The sequence below is a fragment of the Typopeltis vanoorti genome, chromosome 6 (assembly GCF_054136105.1).
Source record: "Typopeltis vanoorti isolate ZY-2024b chromosome 6, IOZ_Tvanoo_1.0, whole genome shotgun sequence".
Taxonomy (NCBI): domain Eukaryota; kingdom Metazoa; phylum Arthropoda; class Arachnida; order Uropygi; family Thelyphonidae; genus Typopeltis; species Typopeltis vanoorti.
Window position 1 is genome coordinate 91,162,787 of NC_143554.1, and position 16,820 is coordinate 91,179,606.

Sequence of the window (16,820 nt, forward strand, 5' to 3'; positions counted from 1 at the left end):
TTTAATTAGATAAAGCATAGTTTTTTCCCATTTGATTACAGAAGAGACTACCCATGCATCTCAGGTAAATAACTAACTTCTGATTCCCATTCTGATGAACGGGCATCAGAAGTTAGTGGCAGGGAAAGGAACTTAATGTTCATTTTATTGTCATCATCATCAAATTCCTGACATGTACCCTCAAGAGGTGTGCAGGATATGATAGTACTACATGAAATATTTACATCATTACTAACTTCCTATCTACAATTTTCCTCCAAATCAGCCTGTTACATGTCAAGACTCCAACATTATTAGACCTTATATTCCTATCGTCTAAGGCACCACTTTGTACCGTATCACCACCTATATCTTGGTCTTCCTCTGGGTCATTTTCCTGCCAACCTGGCAGAGAACACTTGTTTTGCTAATCTTTCCTTGCTCATTCTGTTCAAGTGACCATACCACCTGAGATTAGCTCTGCTAATGCATTCCTGGATGCTGACAATGTCAAGTTCTTTCCTAATATCCTCGTTTTTAATATGATATTGCCATTGATGCCATCTGTTCATGCCTCTAATCTTTCTCAGGACTCTCATATCTGTGGTCTCTAGTCTTTGGTCAAGTGTTTTACTTCTGACCCAGCTCTCAGATCCATAAGTTAAAACTGGTGTGAACACTGTCTTGCATACAGCTAATTTAGTGTTCCGACTAATTTTTCTCTTATTCGTATGAATTTATTCAGTTGACTTCCTACCACACCAGCTTTGTTGATACTGTTGTCTATTTCCATATTTAATTTACCATCTTCACTAAAAATCGTGCCTAAGTAGCTGAAATATTTTACTTGTTCCATAGGTTCTCCATTCACAACACAGGTGACATTTTCAACGATTCTGCCTATTTTCATTGTCTTTGTCTTTTTATTGCTGACCTTCATACCATATCTATTACAACAGTTATTCAATTTAGTCAGGGAATCTTGAAAACTTGAAATCTTGAAAACGATGTTATACCTCTAAATAAATCCAGTATAACATCGTCCGCATAAAGCAAAGAGCTGACATTAACATCTCGAATTCTGATATCATATTTAATACCACTTTCCTTCATAATGTGATCCATATAGATAATGAATAACAGAGGGGATAATGTACATTCTTGTCTCACACCAGATTTAACATTAAACCATCTTCTTGTACTTCCTTCAATTCTAACTGCTGACTTACAACTCAAATAAAGACTAAGTATTGCTTGATATAATGCCCCATTGACACCATATAACTGTAGCTTATTGAATAGCTTCTCTCTTGGCGCCTTGTCATATGCCTTTTCCAGATCAACAAAACTTAAATACAGATCTTTGTTATATTTCCATGCTTTCCCAACTATTTGCTGTAAAGTGAAGATCTGATCCTGACAGCCTCTATTTGGCCTGAATCAAACTTGTTCTTCACCAAGCTTTCTTCCAAAATTATTCTCAACTGTTTCTCAAGTATACTTGCATAGATCTTGCCAGAAACACCCAATAGGAAAATATCTCTGTAATTCTCGCATTCAGTTTTATTTCCCTTTTTATATGTGGGTACTATTAGACTTCTACTCCAATCATCGGGAATTCGTTCCTCCCTCTGTCCAGGCTTTCTGAACTATGCAGTGCAGCCACTGTAACACTTTTATACCACCATACTTCAGCATTTCTGGCCGAATATCATCTACTCCTGCTGCCTTTCCACATTTTAAGCCTTTGATGGCTTTTTCTACTTCAAGTATGGATATGTATTCCTGACTGTATGCCTGTTGAGTGTTTTTTTACTACTATGCTATCACTGCTTGTTTCATTTAGCAATTTTTGGAAGTAATTACTCTATACTTCAAGGATATCTTTTTCTCCCATTTTCATGTCACCTTTATCATCTCTAACCCCTTTTACAGCACTCTTTCCTCCATTTCTAAGCTTCTTCAACAACCTCCAGACCTTAATGATATAATGAAATTTAAATATCATTATAAATTTATAAATATCATTTATAATGATATTTATAAATTATAAATATCATAATTTATAATATAAATTATTATTATCATTAATAAGATATAACAATATCTGTTATCTTATCACATTCTTGATATTTATTTTCTATGTTCTTGCCAAATTCCTCCCATGACTTTTGTTTAGCTAGTTTTACATAGTGTTTCGCTTTCTTACATTTGTCTCTGTATTCTCTAAGAGCAAAAGCTGACTTATTTGCCAGGAACTTTTGATATGCTTTCTTCTTTTCCTTCACTGCCTCTTTAACTTCCTGTTTCCACCAGGGAGTTCTGATTTTCCTATCCTTGCAGACTACCTCACCACATGCCTCTCTGGCTGAATCAATCAGGGTTTTCTTCAAGGCTTGCCACTGAATCTCCAAGGTTTGGTTCCTGTTTTATTGTATCACCTGTAAAACATGTCTTGTGCACTTTATCTTTTACCACCCCTTTTAATGATTGAGTCACCATATAAAGCAATCCTATCATCCTTAGATATTTTCTTCTTATTATTAACTTCCTTGTCATTTATACCAGTTATGCTCTTCTTTAAACGTTCAGTTTCCTCCTCCAAAGTGGTATATGGATGGGCAGAATCAAGGTGAAAACAGGTGACTAGTGGTGTGCTGCTAGGTGCAATGCTTGGACAATTGCTGTTTAATTTGTACATAAATGATATAGGAAATAACCTGAAAGGAAATATTTAGTTGTTTGCTGATGATGCAAAATTAGGTAGAGTAATAGTTAATTAGGATGATGTGGAGAGCTTGCAGGATGATTTAAATAGGCTGTCAGTATGGGCAAAAAATAATGGTTATCAGTTTAATATGGAGAAATGTAAAGTCATGCATTTTGAAATAAATATATTGATTACAAGTTACATACCACATTGATGGAAATGTACTCCAGGAAATAGAATGAAGCTAGATATTTAGAGGTGGTGGTAGATAGAGAGTTAAAGTTTAGAGGACATATTGCTAAGTAGCTCCTAAGATTACTTGGCTATCGAAGGATTTCTCTTAAGGCCTTGATACACTCACATCTGGATTACTCTGCTCAAGTCTGGTTCCCTGGTTTCTTTGTGATGAAGAAATGGTGGTGAGGATTCAGAGACAAGTGATGAAGATGCGGAATGTTCTCTATGAGGATAGATCGAGGGTGTGTGTGTGTGTGTGTGGATTGCAGAAGTTTGTTGATAGGAGAAAAAGAGGGGATGCTATAGAGACATTTAAGTTGCTTAAAGGGTTTTAGAGGATAGATGCAGGGAAAATGATTCAACACTTGGCTAGAGGGATCTCCCTTGGAAATTGAATTAAGGTATGGTTAATGTGCGGACTAGATTTTTTAGCTTGGAGAGTTGTGAATGAATGGAATGGGTTGCCAGAGTCAGTTGTGAGTGCTTTATCCATTAATGGGTTCAAGGAAAGGTATGATAGATTGTGTCTCCAGTCAACGAATCTTTGGACTCCATGGAGGCATCTGTATAATACTAATGTATTTAGCTTTTCTCTTCATTTTCATTAACACTTGCCTAAGCTCTTCCACGTCACTTCTATTATCACTGTCTCAAGCACTCCTATCCATTTCCTGATTATTCCCAGTAATACTGTTCTCATATTTGGAACATCCTAGCTTTTCATCGCACTTCTCACATACTATAACACGTTCCTTTTTAATCATTCCACCTAACACTCCATAAATCTTTAACGTTTTTGAATGCATACATGAAACAATTGTCACATCTTGTCCACTATGAAAAGTCCAGGGAAAAACTTGATCTATGAGTTGAGACCTTCCACACTGCCTGTGTACGCATCTTTAGTGCCACTGCCCCCATTTTTGTGACATTAACAGGCACTTCCACGTTAATCAAGATAAAGACTGAAGTGAACACTTTTAGAACCACACCACAGTGCAACGATTATATCCAGTCTAGCTATCACACAAGAGTACTATTATACAAATATATTATAAAATATGAGGGTGGTCTGAAAAGTTCTCTGCCTAACAATGAAAAAAAACGAATTTATAATTTCAAAATTATTTTTATATTTCAACATAATCTCCCTTAAGTTGTTCCAACAATTCATAGTGTAGATCCCTTGATTTTCCCATTACCAAAACACCTTTGTGGGCAGGTACATTGTCCTGATGAAAGATGATTTTTTTTCTTCTGCAAACTGGGTCTTTTCTCACAAAGTTTTTCTCTAGTTTGGTTAAAAGATCTAAATCATATTTCCCGGTTATTGTTTTATCCTTTTCAAGATAATTATTAAACAAAATACCTTTAGCATTTCAAAACACCAATGCCATGACCTTTCCTGCTGATGGAACTGACTTTGTCTTCTTTGTCGCTGAACAACCAGCTTCTGTCCACTGTTTTGACTGTCGTTTAGATTCTGGTGTGTAATGGTGAATCCAGATCTCATCCATAGTAATAAATTGATGCACAAAATCAGTTTTATTCTTGTTAAAACGCTCCAAGCACTGTTCAGAGATTTTCATTCGAGTGCGTTTTTGATCACTCCATCAACTCCAACGAACCACAACTACACCAGTGCTGTCTACCGCTGACCACTACCACCACCACTAGTATTTCACAGACAATTACAAACATCCATGCCCATGAAGGGATTTGAACCCACAGTCTCTTTCCTGGAGAGCAGATTTGCTAACCACTTGACCAACCAGGCCTCTGAAAAGTTCCTCTGTTCGGCGACTAGCAATGAACTTAGATTGCCTTTCTCTGGGCAGCTTAGTGCTGTGGACGCATATGCTACTTCCACTGAGCTACACACATACACTCCTAATTTATCTTGAATCAAGTTCTTCGAGAACAAATGAAATTTATTGTTAACTAAGTAATTGGGAATGAGGATATATTGGAGAGGGTCCCAAGAAGTTTTACCAAGTCAGTGTCAGTTCTATATAAAGTCAGATATGAGTAGAAAGTGAGCTAATGTAACTTGCACAACCTTGTGAATGGAAGAAGAGGATATAAGTTTCTGAGGAATTGTTACCAGATTAATGTGGAAGAGATTTTTCATAGAGTAGAGGAGGCAAGGTTAAAACTGGAGGCCATACCTGGAAGCTGTATAAAGAGGGTATAATAGGAATGAGAAGCTGGTTCTGTACATGGAGAATCATTGGTGAGTTGAATGGAATGCTTGAAAGTGTCGTGAGTGTGAAAGTGTGAATTGGTTTAAGGCATGGTTCGACAATCTTCGATGCTTGGTTCGATGGTTTGATAATTGAGAGAGTATGGACCTCCTGTGATGATTCCTTTGACTTCATGTAAGTAAGATGTTAACAATAATAATAATTATTATTATTAAGATTAGGGCGATGACACAGGATTTCACACATCAACAATCTGCACTCCTTTCTTTATTTTCATTTCCTTATATTTATTATACCTTTGCTACTACACATGTGCTGTTATCTTTTACTCTCCTCATGATCTCCTGATATCCATCCTCATATTGTCCTTATGCCTAACCAAATTAATTTTTCTTATCACCACTACTATTAACTCTCTTGCATGTTTACTTCTCATATCCAGGGCATAATTACTCTTCATTCCTTCTCCTCAGAAACAAACTCTGTGCACTTCCATTTTTTTCACCAAGCATTTAATCTCATTCTGCATATGCCTCATCTTGTTTCTCATCTTAATTATGTCATTTTTCAACTCTTTTATTTTGTTAATCACACTCTCATATTGGCAGTCAATCCCACTTTTGCTACATCAGTTATGCTCACTCACTCTTTCCTTCATCCTGTTAGTTATGCTCTCTCTCTCCTCTCTTCCATTTCTACAATCATGCCTGCTCTTAACTCTTTCGGTCATGCTCTCTTCTGGTCACACAGTCATAGTTGTTTTTGCTTTTTAGTCATGTTCTCTTCTGGTTCTGTTTTTTTTTTTTTATGTTGCTCTTTCAGCCTCCTCTGTAATCACAATCATATTCTCTGGAGTCATATTCTCTCACTTATCCTTTTGGGTGATAACCATTTTCATTTTTATGTTCCTCATTGTCCTCAACCTTTTGTTTAATATTCACACTTCATTCTCGACTTTCATGCAACATATTTCAGCCCATCAAAATATCACACTTTCTACAGATCTACACTTTGCTTGTTCGATCTTTTGACATACACATCCACATTCCATCATGTGTACATACTACTACACTTCTGACAATAAATTGTCTTCAAAAAAATGTACATCATTCACCACATTCAATTTTTGTGCCGTGCATCTGGTTGATTTTGTTATCACCACCATTTTTACTTTGTTAATCATAAGTCATATAACACAAAAACCATGATATAATGCACTAACAACTTTGACAATTACTACATATTCAGCCTCAGCTATTACCAATAAACAAATCATTATGAATGTGCATATAATTTTTTGCCAGTATTACAGAAAATAAAACTTATCTTGGCTTGAGTAGTTCTTTTGCCCTACCCACACCAATTATGAAGTAGACTTTTATATTATGTTATTATTAATTTTATTATTATTATTCTATTTAAGAAATGAACTTTTATTATATATATTTTTCTAGAAGATATACCAAGTTTTTATATTATAGGTTAAAATTAATGGGCTTATAATGGCAAATACCTTCAAAACTCAAGACTATTATACTATATTAAAATCCTTAATCCCAGAATTAGATGGTGCAAAGCCAGGACAACTCAAGTGTTCTAGGTATGGATGATTATTTTAATTATAATGCACATGATTAAAATTTGAATAATAGTATCACAGGATAAAAATAATTCTCATTTCACTAATACTTATTATTATTATTAAGACAGACTTCCAGAGTGCCAGAGACTCATTGAGGGGAGGCCACATATTACCTGCTATCATGCCTGTTTTTGAACTCATTCACAACCTGCACTCAGCACCTGGTAATCCATTCCAATCATGCACCACTCTTTGAGAGAAAAATCAAGATCTCACCCCCCCCCCACTTCTTGGTGGCATTCATTCTCAACTTTTAAGGTTTCCCCTCTCTTGTCCTCCCACCCATTAAATGAAAACTTCCATCTATTGATATCCTCTGTGACCCTTTTGAATTTTCACATCACAGCTCTTTCTCCTGTTTGCTAGTGTCTGCAGTCCACAATTTCATTTCTCAATCTTCATAATCTGTATTCCACATTCCTGATATTTTAGCACTCTTCTTGGCACTCTCTCTCCACTGTATCAGAATCTCTATGGAAATACGGAGACCAGACCAGTACAGCGAGGTCTTATCAAAGCCTTGTAAAGAGACAAAATGACTTTCTTATCTTTACCTATCAGGGTTCATTTCAGCATTGCCATTATTATCTGAGTTGTATTTGCAGTCTTTGCTATAAGGCTCTTGAACCTCAACTTCCTATCAACTGAAACTCCTGCTAGTCGATCAGTTTCTTCTATCAAGCATAATCCCACCAATTTAATATGACATTGGATATCCCATCACAACATTGAACTGATATACATTTTTACATGCCCACAATTCCACATTTCAAATCATTCTACAAATACTGCATACCAACTGAGCTGCATTCCTGATTACCCTGTTTATCTTTGTATCTTCAGCAAATAACTGTATGTCTCCTGTCAAATTTTTCCCCAATGTTGTTAATGGATTGATTGAATAACAGTGGACCAAGGACTGATCCTTGTGGTATGCCACTGATTATTATTATTATTTTTTATTTATCTTTGTACTGGTTATGGGCAGTAGTACTCTTACATTACGTCCAGACATCTCGTCCAAACTTGATATAGGCCTAAGCCTTTACAAGTGTTTTATCCTATGCCTGTTCTAGTTATCATTGTAGTCATTCTCTGGTGGCAATGCCATGCCCCCAGTGTGCCCTGTATGGGCCCCTCAAGGAAAGAACTTTTATATCCTTCTGCATAAGCCCAAGCTGTTTTAAGTCCTTATAGCTATCTGCACTCCAAACGCCATGTAAAGAGATGGTGGCGCTGGTAAACCTCGGAGTTGTCCCATTCTCCTCCTATATCTTACTAACTAGATCTTGGTTATTCTTATTATTATGGCTATAGGCTAGTGGGTGCCCTGTTCCCACCACATGGGCATCAACTACCCAAATGTCACCATCTCTTTTAATCACTAAGTCTGGCTTATGCCAACCTGCGGGGGTCCTGTAATGTGGTTCCACCGTGGTCTCCCAACCTTTGTTCTAGTGGTTGTTTAGAATGGAGACCTCGGCGTCATGCCTCTGCACGTGGAACCCTATGGGTGCGGAAGCAACACCGGGCTATATGAGACAATGTCTCACTGTAGTGGCAGCCAGCCCTACAGTTTGAGTTGTTACTACCCCGTCGAGCTGTGCAGGCTCGAATGGCCAGGGCATCGATCCTCGTTCTGATAAGGTCAATATACTCGAATCCAGGGAGGAGTCTGGTGCCATCCCTTACCCATTCATGCTGGGGAGGCACCAGATATGACTCTTTTAAAGGAGCACCATCTACAGAACAGTGCAGCAGAGATGCCCATCTCTTGTGTTCTGCAGATGCTGACTCAATTAAGGTACCTTGATAATGGGACCAGCCTTTAGCCTGCCTAAAGTCTTCTTGTACTAATGGGCTAAGAAAGCCTCTCTGCAGATAGGGGAAGACGATAGTTCTAACTTGGCAATTCTGGACAGCCGCAAGTGTGGGATCAGCCGTCTAAGTGATGGAACCCCAAGCCCACCATCCTTCAACCTCATGTAGAAATAGGCAGTACGGGCATCAGGTGGCAGTCGAAGCCATGATATCATGGCTGAACGGATGTCCCTGTCCATTCGGGACAGTACCGAGATATATGTCCTACCAAGCACCAACTTGTGATAAAAGTGAGGTAGGAGATAGTGGGAAAGAAGAAATAGTCTTTGCTGGGGCTTGAGAGGAGCTTTCCTCGAAGAAGCGATCCCAACTTCTAGGATAGAAGGGACAGAAAACCTTCCCTTTGGGGTGAACATGATACTGAGGTATCTCCACTCTTCCAGGATGGTCAAAGCATGCAACGGCCTCCCATGCAAGGAAAACTCTATAGTCTCGACCTTAAGCTGCTTGTCATGACCAGAGGGAACAGGAACTAAAAAGCAGAACTTCTCTACATTAATAGAAAGGCCTTGAATAGAGAAAAAGTCAACTGCTCGGTCAAGGAGTTCCTGTAAGCCTACCTTAGTAGAGGCTATGAGAATGATCGTCTGAAAAGGCCATAGCATTAAAGGAAGAAGCACCTAGAGAGTAGTCTATATGGCTAGGAAGAGAGTGAAGAAACTCATCCATGATGCAGTTAAAGAAAAGGGGGAGATAGAGGAACACCCTGGCGAACACCCCACACTGCAGGAATAGAAGTCGCACGGGACCCTTAAATCTTGCAGACTCACATCCCTCATATACCATTTTTTGATATTTGTTAGTTGGTCATCCTCTTATCCACATTAATATTTTATAATCCATCCCATATTCTCCAATTTATACAACAGTCTTATATTCTGTCAAAATTCTTACAAAATTCAAAAGTATCACTTTGTATCCATTCGACAGTAACATCATTATAAAATGTGAGTAACTTGTTCAAACACGTTCTTTCCTTAGTAAACCCATGCTGTTTATTGCAAATAGACTATGTACATAGATTCTCTGTCAACCCCATTTTTGTATATGAGCTCTAACAAACTTTTTAAAAATCTTCACCACTACTCCAGAGATAGTGATAGGTTGATAGTTGGATACATCAGTCTTTGCACCATACTTGTGTAATGAGATTACCATACATTCTTTCTGCTACCATAGAATCTTCCCTGTTCTGAGACTTACATTATATAGCCTTGTCAAAGGAATATAGCCAATTAAGCTGAACCATTTTTTAGCATCTGTGCTGATATCCCGTTAGTCCCTATTGCCGAATTCTTATTCAGTTTGTGCAATAGCTTTAGTACATCCTTCATATACTTCATCCAGTGAAGAGGTAGCAATGAGCTCAGTGTTGCATACACCAGATTGATAACAGAGTGGTCCTTAACTTGCAGATCTCACTACTACCGAAATCAATGAAATCTAATTATACAATAAAAACTAATTCCACTACTCGCTGAACATGGTAATTTGGTTGATCATCATCAAATTCCTGACATGTACCCTCAAGTGGAGTACAGGATATGATAGTACTACATAAAAAATTTACATCATTACTAACTTCCTATCTACAATTTTCCTCCAAATCAGTCTGTTACTTGTCAAGATTCCAACATTATCAGATCTTATATTTCTATTGTCTAAGGCACTTTGTACCATATCAATCCACCTATATCTTGATCTTCCTATGGGTCATTTTCCTGCCAACCTGGCAGAGAACACTTGTTTTGCTAATCTTTCCTTGCTCATTCTGTTCAAGTGACCATACCACCTGAGATTAGCTCTGCTAACACATTCCTGGATGCTGACAATGTCAAGTTCTTTCCTAATATCCTCGTTTTTAATATGATATTGCCATTGATGCCATCTGTTCACACCTCTAACCTTTCTCAGGACTCTCATATCTGCGGTCTTTGGTCAAGTGTTTTACTTTTGACCCAGCTCTCAGCTCCATAAGTTAAAACTGGTTTGAACTCTGTCTTGTATACAGCTAATTTAGTGGTCTGAGTAATTTTTCTCTTATTCCATATGAATTTATTCAATTGACTTCCTACCATACCAGCTTTGTTGATTCTGTTGTCTATTTCCAAACTCAATTTTCCATCTTCACTAAAAATCATGCCTAAGTAGCTGAAATGTTTTACTTGTTCCACAGGTTCTCAGTTCATAACACGGTTGACATTTTCAATGATTCTGCTTATTTTCATTGTCTTTGTCTTTTTATTGCTGACCTTCATTCCATATCTATTACAACAGTTATTCAATTTACTCAGGGAATCTTGCAGACTTGTAGTGGATTTATTTAGAAGTATAACACCGTCCGCATAAAGCAAACAGCTGACATTAATATCTCCAATTTTGATATCATGTTTAATATCACTTTCCTTCATAATGTGATCCATATAGATAATGAATAACAGAGGGGATAATGTACATCCTTGTCTCACACCAGATTTAACATTAAACCATCTTCCTGTACTTCCTTCAATTCTAACTGCTGACTTACAACTCAAATAAAGACTAAGTATTGCTTGATATAATGCCCCAATGACATCAATACAACTGTAGTGTATTGAATAGCTTCCCTCTTGGCGCCTTGTCATTTGCCTTTTCCAGATCGACAAAACTTAAATATAGATCTTTGTTATATTCCCATGCTTTCTCAACTATTTGTCGTAAAGTAAAGTAAAGATCTGATCCTGACAGCCTCTATTTGGTCTGAATTCAGCTTGTTCTTCACCAAGCTTTTCTTCCACAATTCTTCTCAACCGTTTCTCAAGTATACTTGCATATATCTTTCCAGGAACATTCAGTTGGGAGATACCTCTGTAATTCTTACATTCAGTTTTATTTCCCTTTTTATATATGGGTACTATTAAAGCTCTACTCCAATCATCGGGAATTCGTCCCTCTGTCCAGGCTTTCTGAACTATGCAGTGCAGCCACTGTAAGACTTTTATACCACCATACTTCAGCATTTCTGGTTGAATGTTATTTACTCCTGCTGCCTTTTCACATTTCAGGCATTTGATGGCTTTTTCTACTCTCAAGTATGGATATGTATTCCTGACTGCATGCCTGTGGAGTGTTTTTTTACCACTGTGCTGCCATCACTGCTTGTTTCATTTAGCAGATTTTCGATGTAATTACTCCATACTTGAAGGATATCTTTTTCTCCTGTTTTCATGTCACCTTTATCATCTCTAACTCCTTTAGCAGCACTCTTTCTTCCATTTCTGAGCTTCTTCAACAACCTCCATAATATTTTGCCACCTTCTTGATATTTATTTTCTATGTTCTCGCCAAGGTCCTCTCACTACTTTTGTTTATCTAGTTTTACGCAGTGTTTAGCTTTCTTACATTTGTCTCTGTATTCTCTAAGAGCTCAAACTGACTTATTTGCTAGGAACTTTTGATATGCTTTTTTCTTTTCCTTCGCTGCCTCTTTAACTTCTTGTGTCCACCATGGGGTTCTGATTTTTCTATCCTTGCAGACAACCTCACCACATGCCTCTCGGGCTGAATCAATCAGTGATTTCTTCAAGCTTGCCACCGAATCTCCAAGGTTTGGTTCCTGTTCTCAAACTCTTTCATTTTTTCTTCAATAATCTTTGTGTATTTTAGTCTACAGTTCACATCTGAAAGCTGCTCAACTTGTATTGTTTGCTTTAAAACTTTCTTACGTGTTATTCTTTTCAATATGATATTCAGTTTTATCCTGCTCAAGACTAAATAGTGATCACTTCCAATTTCAAATCCTCTGTACATTCTGGTGTTCTGCACCAGAGGGAAGACATCACTATCAACAATAACATAGGGAATGAGACTTTTCTTATTCCTTGCCTCTTCTCTCCATGTGAATTTGTGCAGATTTTTATGTTGGAACATGGTGTTAGTAATAACCAGTACATGTCCTGAGCAGAAATCCAACAGGTATTTGCCATTATTATTAGCTTTGCTCTTTTATCCAAATTTTCCCAAAATATTTTTGTATGTCTGACAATCATTTCCTACTCTGCTATTTAGATTCCCAACAAGAACTAACTTTTCCTTTTTCATTGTGTTAGCTGCTTTCTCTAAAGCATCAAAAAATTCCCCCATTTCTACCTTAGTAGAATCTTCTTTTGGACCATAGACACAAATAAGTCTCATTGTCTAGTTCCCCATTGACTGCCTACCATTTAAGAAGATTAGCCTCGTATTTTGTGTTGAATACTATGGCTACTCCTTCTTTTCCTTGATTGTCATTGCCTGAATATAACATTTTGTATTAATTTCTCAGAAAGATCTCACAGATTTTGTCTTTTTTTGTTACAGCCACCCCTATTATATTGATCTGGTACTTATCTAATTTCTCAGCTAGCTCCATTTCTTTGCCATTCAGGCTTCTTATGTTGATAGTACCGATCTTTAACTCTGATTTTGATTTGGGGTGTGTTTTCAGATTTGTTCCAGTAGTTGACTTTTCACTGTTTGCCCTGGTTCCCTGGCAAAAACAATGGGGGCCTTGTTTAACCGGGCGACACCCCAGCCAGCATGAAAATTTGTCATGTTGTATCGTCATTTTCTATATTGGTTTAAGCCAATAAGAATACAATTCGGTGGGTAAATCCCAAATTGCCAGCCCATCCTCGTTCGTTCAGTATCCAGGTAGATACTCAACAGGGTGCACCACGAGAAGGTGAGGATTGGACATTAGGTCAGAAGGCCTGGTCGGTTCTCCACATTCCTTTAAAGGCTATGTGGAGGTCTCCTCTCAGTTATGTAGCTTTGACCCTTAAGCACCCCAAGTCAATCATCATCATCATCATACGTATCAAGGATTTAGGCCTAGTATGGCCTGTTCCAGCCTTAGAAGTCATCTTTTAAGAGGACGTCCTGGTTTTCTTTTTCCTAATGGCTTGTACTTTAAGGCTCGTTTTGGTAATCTTTCTGTTTTCATTCTTTGAACATGTTCCATCCATCTATGTTTATATTTTTTAATTTTTTCAATTACTGTTTCTTGGTTTAATTCTTTCATAATATCTTCGTTTCTTTTGTGATCAAATAGGGTATACTTTGCAGTTTTTCTCATAAACTTCATTTCTGCTGTTGTTAATCTTTGTTTGTCTTTTTGTTTTATTGTCCAGATTTCGCTTCCATACATTAAGACCGGTAGGGCTAATGTATTGTATACTTTTAGCCTGGTTTGTTTTTGAACTAGGTTTGGTTTAAATATAGAGTTAATTACTCCTGTTATTTTTAAATATTTTGCAATTTTTATGTTTATATCTTTTTCATTTTCATAAGTGATCATACATCCTAGGTAGTTAAATGAATTCACCTGTTCTAAGATCTTGTTATCTAATTCTATTTTAGTTCTTGTTGGATCTTGTCCTTTAAATGCCATAGTTTTTGATTTTTCCATTGATATTATCATACCATAATCTTTGGATATCTCATTTAGATTTAAAATAGCTTTCTGTAAGTTATCTTCAGAATTTGTAATTATTATTTGGTCGTCTGCAAAGAGGAGAGTGTTTAAGTTAACTGTAGATGAAAGTTTAATTCCTTGATGTAAATTTTTACTCCATTTTATTATTATTTCATTTAAGTAGATATTAAAAAGAGTTGCTGAGAGGGGACATCCCTGTCGGACCCCTTGGTTTATCTCTCTTGTATATGATAGCTCATGATTTAATCTTATTTGTATTTGATTATTTTCATATATACTTGTGACAGCTTTTAGGATATTATTTGGTATTTGTCTTTCTTTTAATATGTTAAATAATATGTTTCTTTTAACTTTGTCAAATGCTTTTTCAAAGTCAATAAATGCAATATGTGTTTCTAAATTGTATTCTCTTCTTTTCTCTATTATTAATTTTAGGCAGAAAGCTGGGTCTATACATGATCGTCCTTTTCTAAATCCATTTTGTACCTCTAGAATAAAGTTTTCGAAATATTTCATTAGTTTGTTATTTAAGATTCTGCTGTATATTTTGTAACATGAATTTAGTATACTGATACCTCTATAGTTTTTAGGGTCATCTCCATTACCTTTCTTAAAGATAGGAATCACAATTGCTTTTTTCCATTCTATTGGGGGGATACCAGTTGAGTAAATTTTATTTAAAAATAATAAGAGTCTTCCTTTGAATCTTGTTCCTGCGTATTTATATAGTTCTGAACCTAGCTTATCTTCTCCAGGTGATTTTCCGTTTCTTGTTTCTTTCAGGCTGATTTCTAATTCTTCTTCAGTTATTTCCTTTTCATTTTCATTAATTGTTTGCCAGTTGTCTTTTTTAAAATATTTGTCTGTCCACAGTTCTGTGTAGTAATTTAGAAATTCTTCTAATTTCAATTCAGTGTTTAATTTTATGTTTTCTTTGGTATCTGCATTTAGGTGTTTCAAAATCTTATATACATTGGGTCTTATTTTATATAAATCATGTTCTAAATTAGAAACAAATTTATTCCATGATTCTCTGTCTTTTTCTGACTTCCATCTTCTAATCTTTTACTGCTTAACCATTTGTGATAGGCTTCTTTTTTCTTTTTGATTATTTCTTTGATTGTATCATCCCAGATCTTCAGTTTTTTTCTTTTATTGAATTTTTTGGTCTTTCCTAAGCTTTCATTTGCTGCTGCATTTAGTATTGTTTTTATATTAAGCCATTCTATTTCTATTTCTTCATTTTGTTTTATTTTATCTAGATACTGGTTAATTCTTTGTTCATATAGCCATTGTACATTTGTGTCATTCAATAGTCTAGTTTTATAAACAAATGTTTCAATTTTTCTTTCTGTTCTTGTTACTTGTAGCCATTTAGGTGGTAATCTTAATTTTATTTTAACAAGGAAGTGGTCACTGCTTATTTCATATCCTCTGTGAACTCTAACATCTAGTGAAAATTTTGATGTCTTTTCATTTAATATGAAGTAATCTAATATTGATTTCCATCCTCTTGCTGCCCAAGTATATTTATGTATGTCTTTATGTTTATAGAAGGAATTCATTATTTTTAGGTTATTATAAACTACAAAATCAATCAATTTTTTACCATTTCTGTTTAGAGTGTGTTCTCCATGTATTCCTATGTTATTATTAATTTTTGTGTTTCCAATTCTTGCATTTAAGTCTCCTGCTAAAATTATGTAATCTTTTTATTTATTTTATTATATATGTTTTGTAGCTGATTATAAAAATCAATATTATCCTGTTCTCTTCCTTCTTCTGGGGCATATAAACCAATTATTGTTAAATAGCCTCTATCTATTTTTATTCTAGCTTCTATTATTCTTTCATTCCATAATTTATAATGTTTTAACTGTTTTGAAAGGGAGTTATGAATCCAAATCATGACTCCTGCTTGTGCTCTTTGGTCTCTGTCGACTCCACTGTATATCACATTAAAATTTTCAGTTCTCATAGTTCCTTTTAATTTCTTTTTTGTTTCAGTGATTACTGCTATTTTAAAATTTCTTTCATTTAATAACTGGTCTAATTCTATTTCTTTATATGCTATTCCTCTTACATTCCAGTTTGCTGTGTGTATTATATTTTGTCGTTTCCATTTTCGTTTTCCCTTTTCCATTCCAGGGTCGTTTCCCATAGATTCAATCCGATTATCTTTTTCTGTCAGCTTACAACTATGGTTATGTTCTCCATGTCAGGGGACTAGCCTGACGATGGAATAGTTTGGTGGTAGGGCTGCTACCTTAAGGCTTCTGAACTCGCCTTCTTCCGAATTTAAACCCATAGGAGGAATAGGGTATATTGAAGGGGGAAAGGGTAGATTATAGAAGAAATATAGTAAGGTTTATAGAGGGGACATAGTTGTAAGGCCAGAAATGAAAAGACCCCATGGCCCTCGAGTACTCTAATAGCACAAGGGTCATAAAGTAAGAAGAGTTGGCTGATAAGGCCTTATAGGAAAGATTAAGTAAGTGGGTCTTCCTCAAAGTAGAAGAAGGAGAGGATAGATCCAGCTAGGGGTCCATGGGAGTGCCGCTTCCCTTACAATCAAGATGATTGCCCCTTATGGCCCTGTTGGTCCACGAGTCCTTATTCAGTATATTCGGACCACCCCACCATATATATATATATATATATATATACACGCACGCGCATGTACACACACACACACACACACACATGGTGGGC

The 16,820-nt window shown here is 36.2% G+C and overlaps 1 protein-coding gene across 2 annotated transcripts in view; it reads left to right on the forward strand.

Annotated features, from left to right (window-relative positions):
- LOC150105701 (medium-chain acyl-CoA ligase ACSF2, mitochondrial-like) overlaps window positions 1–16,820 on the forward strand; it is a 398,514-nt gene that overhangs the window by 106,817 nt on the left and 274,877 nt on the right. For both annotated transcript variants that reach the window (XM_090394306.1, XM_090394307.1), the window contains exon 5: window positions 6,612–6,730. In XM_090394306.1, the coding sequence (XP_090250432.1) occupies window positions 6,612–6,730 (119 nt within the window). The remainder of the gene's footprint in view (window positions 1–6,611; window positions 6,731–16,820) is intronic.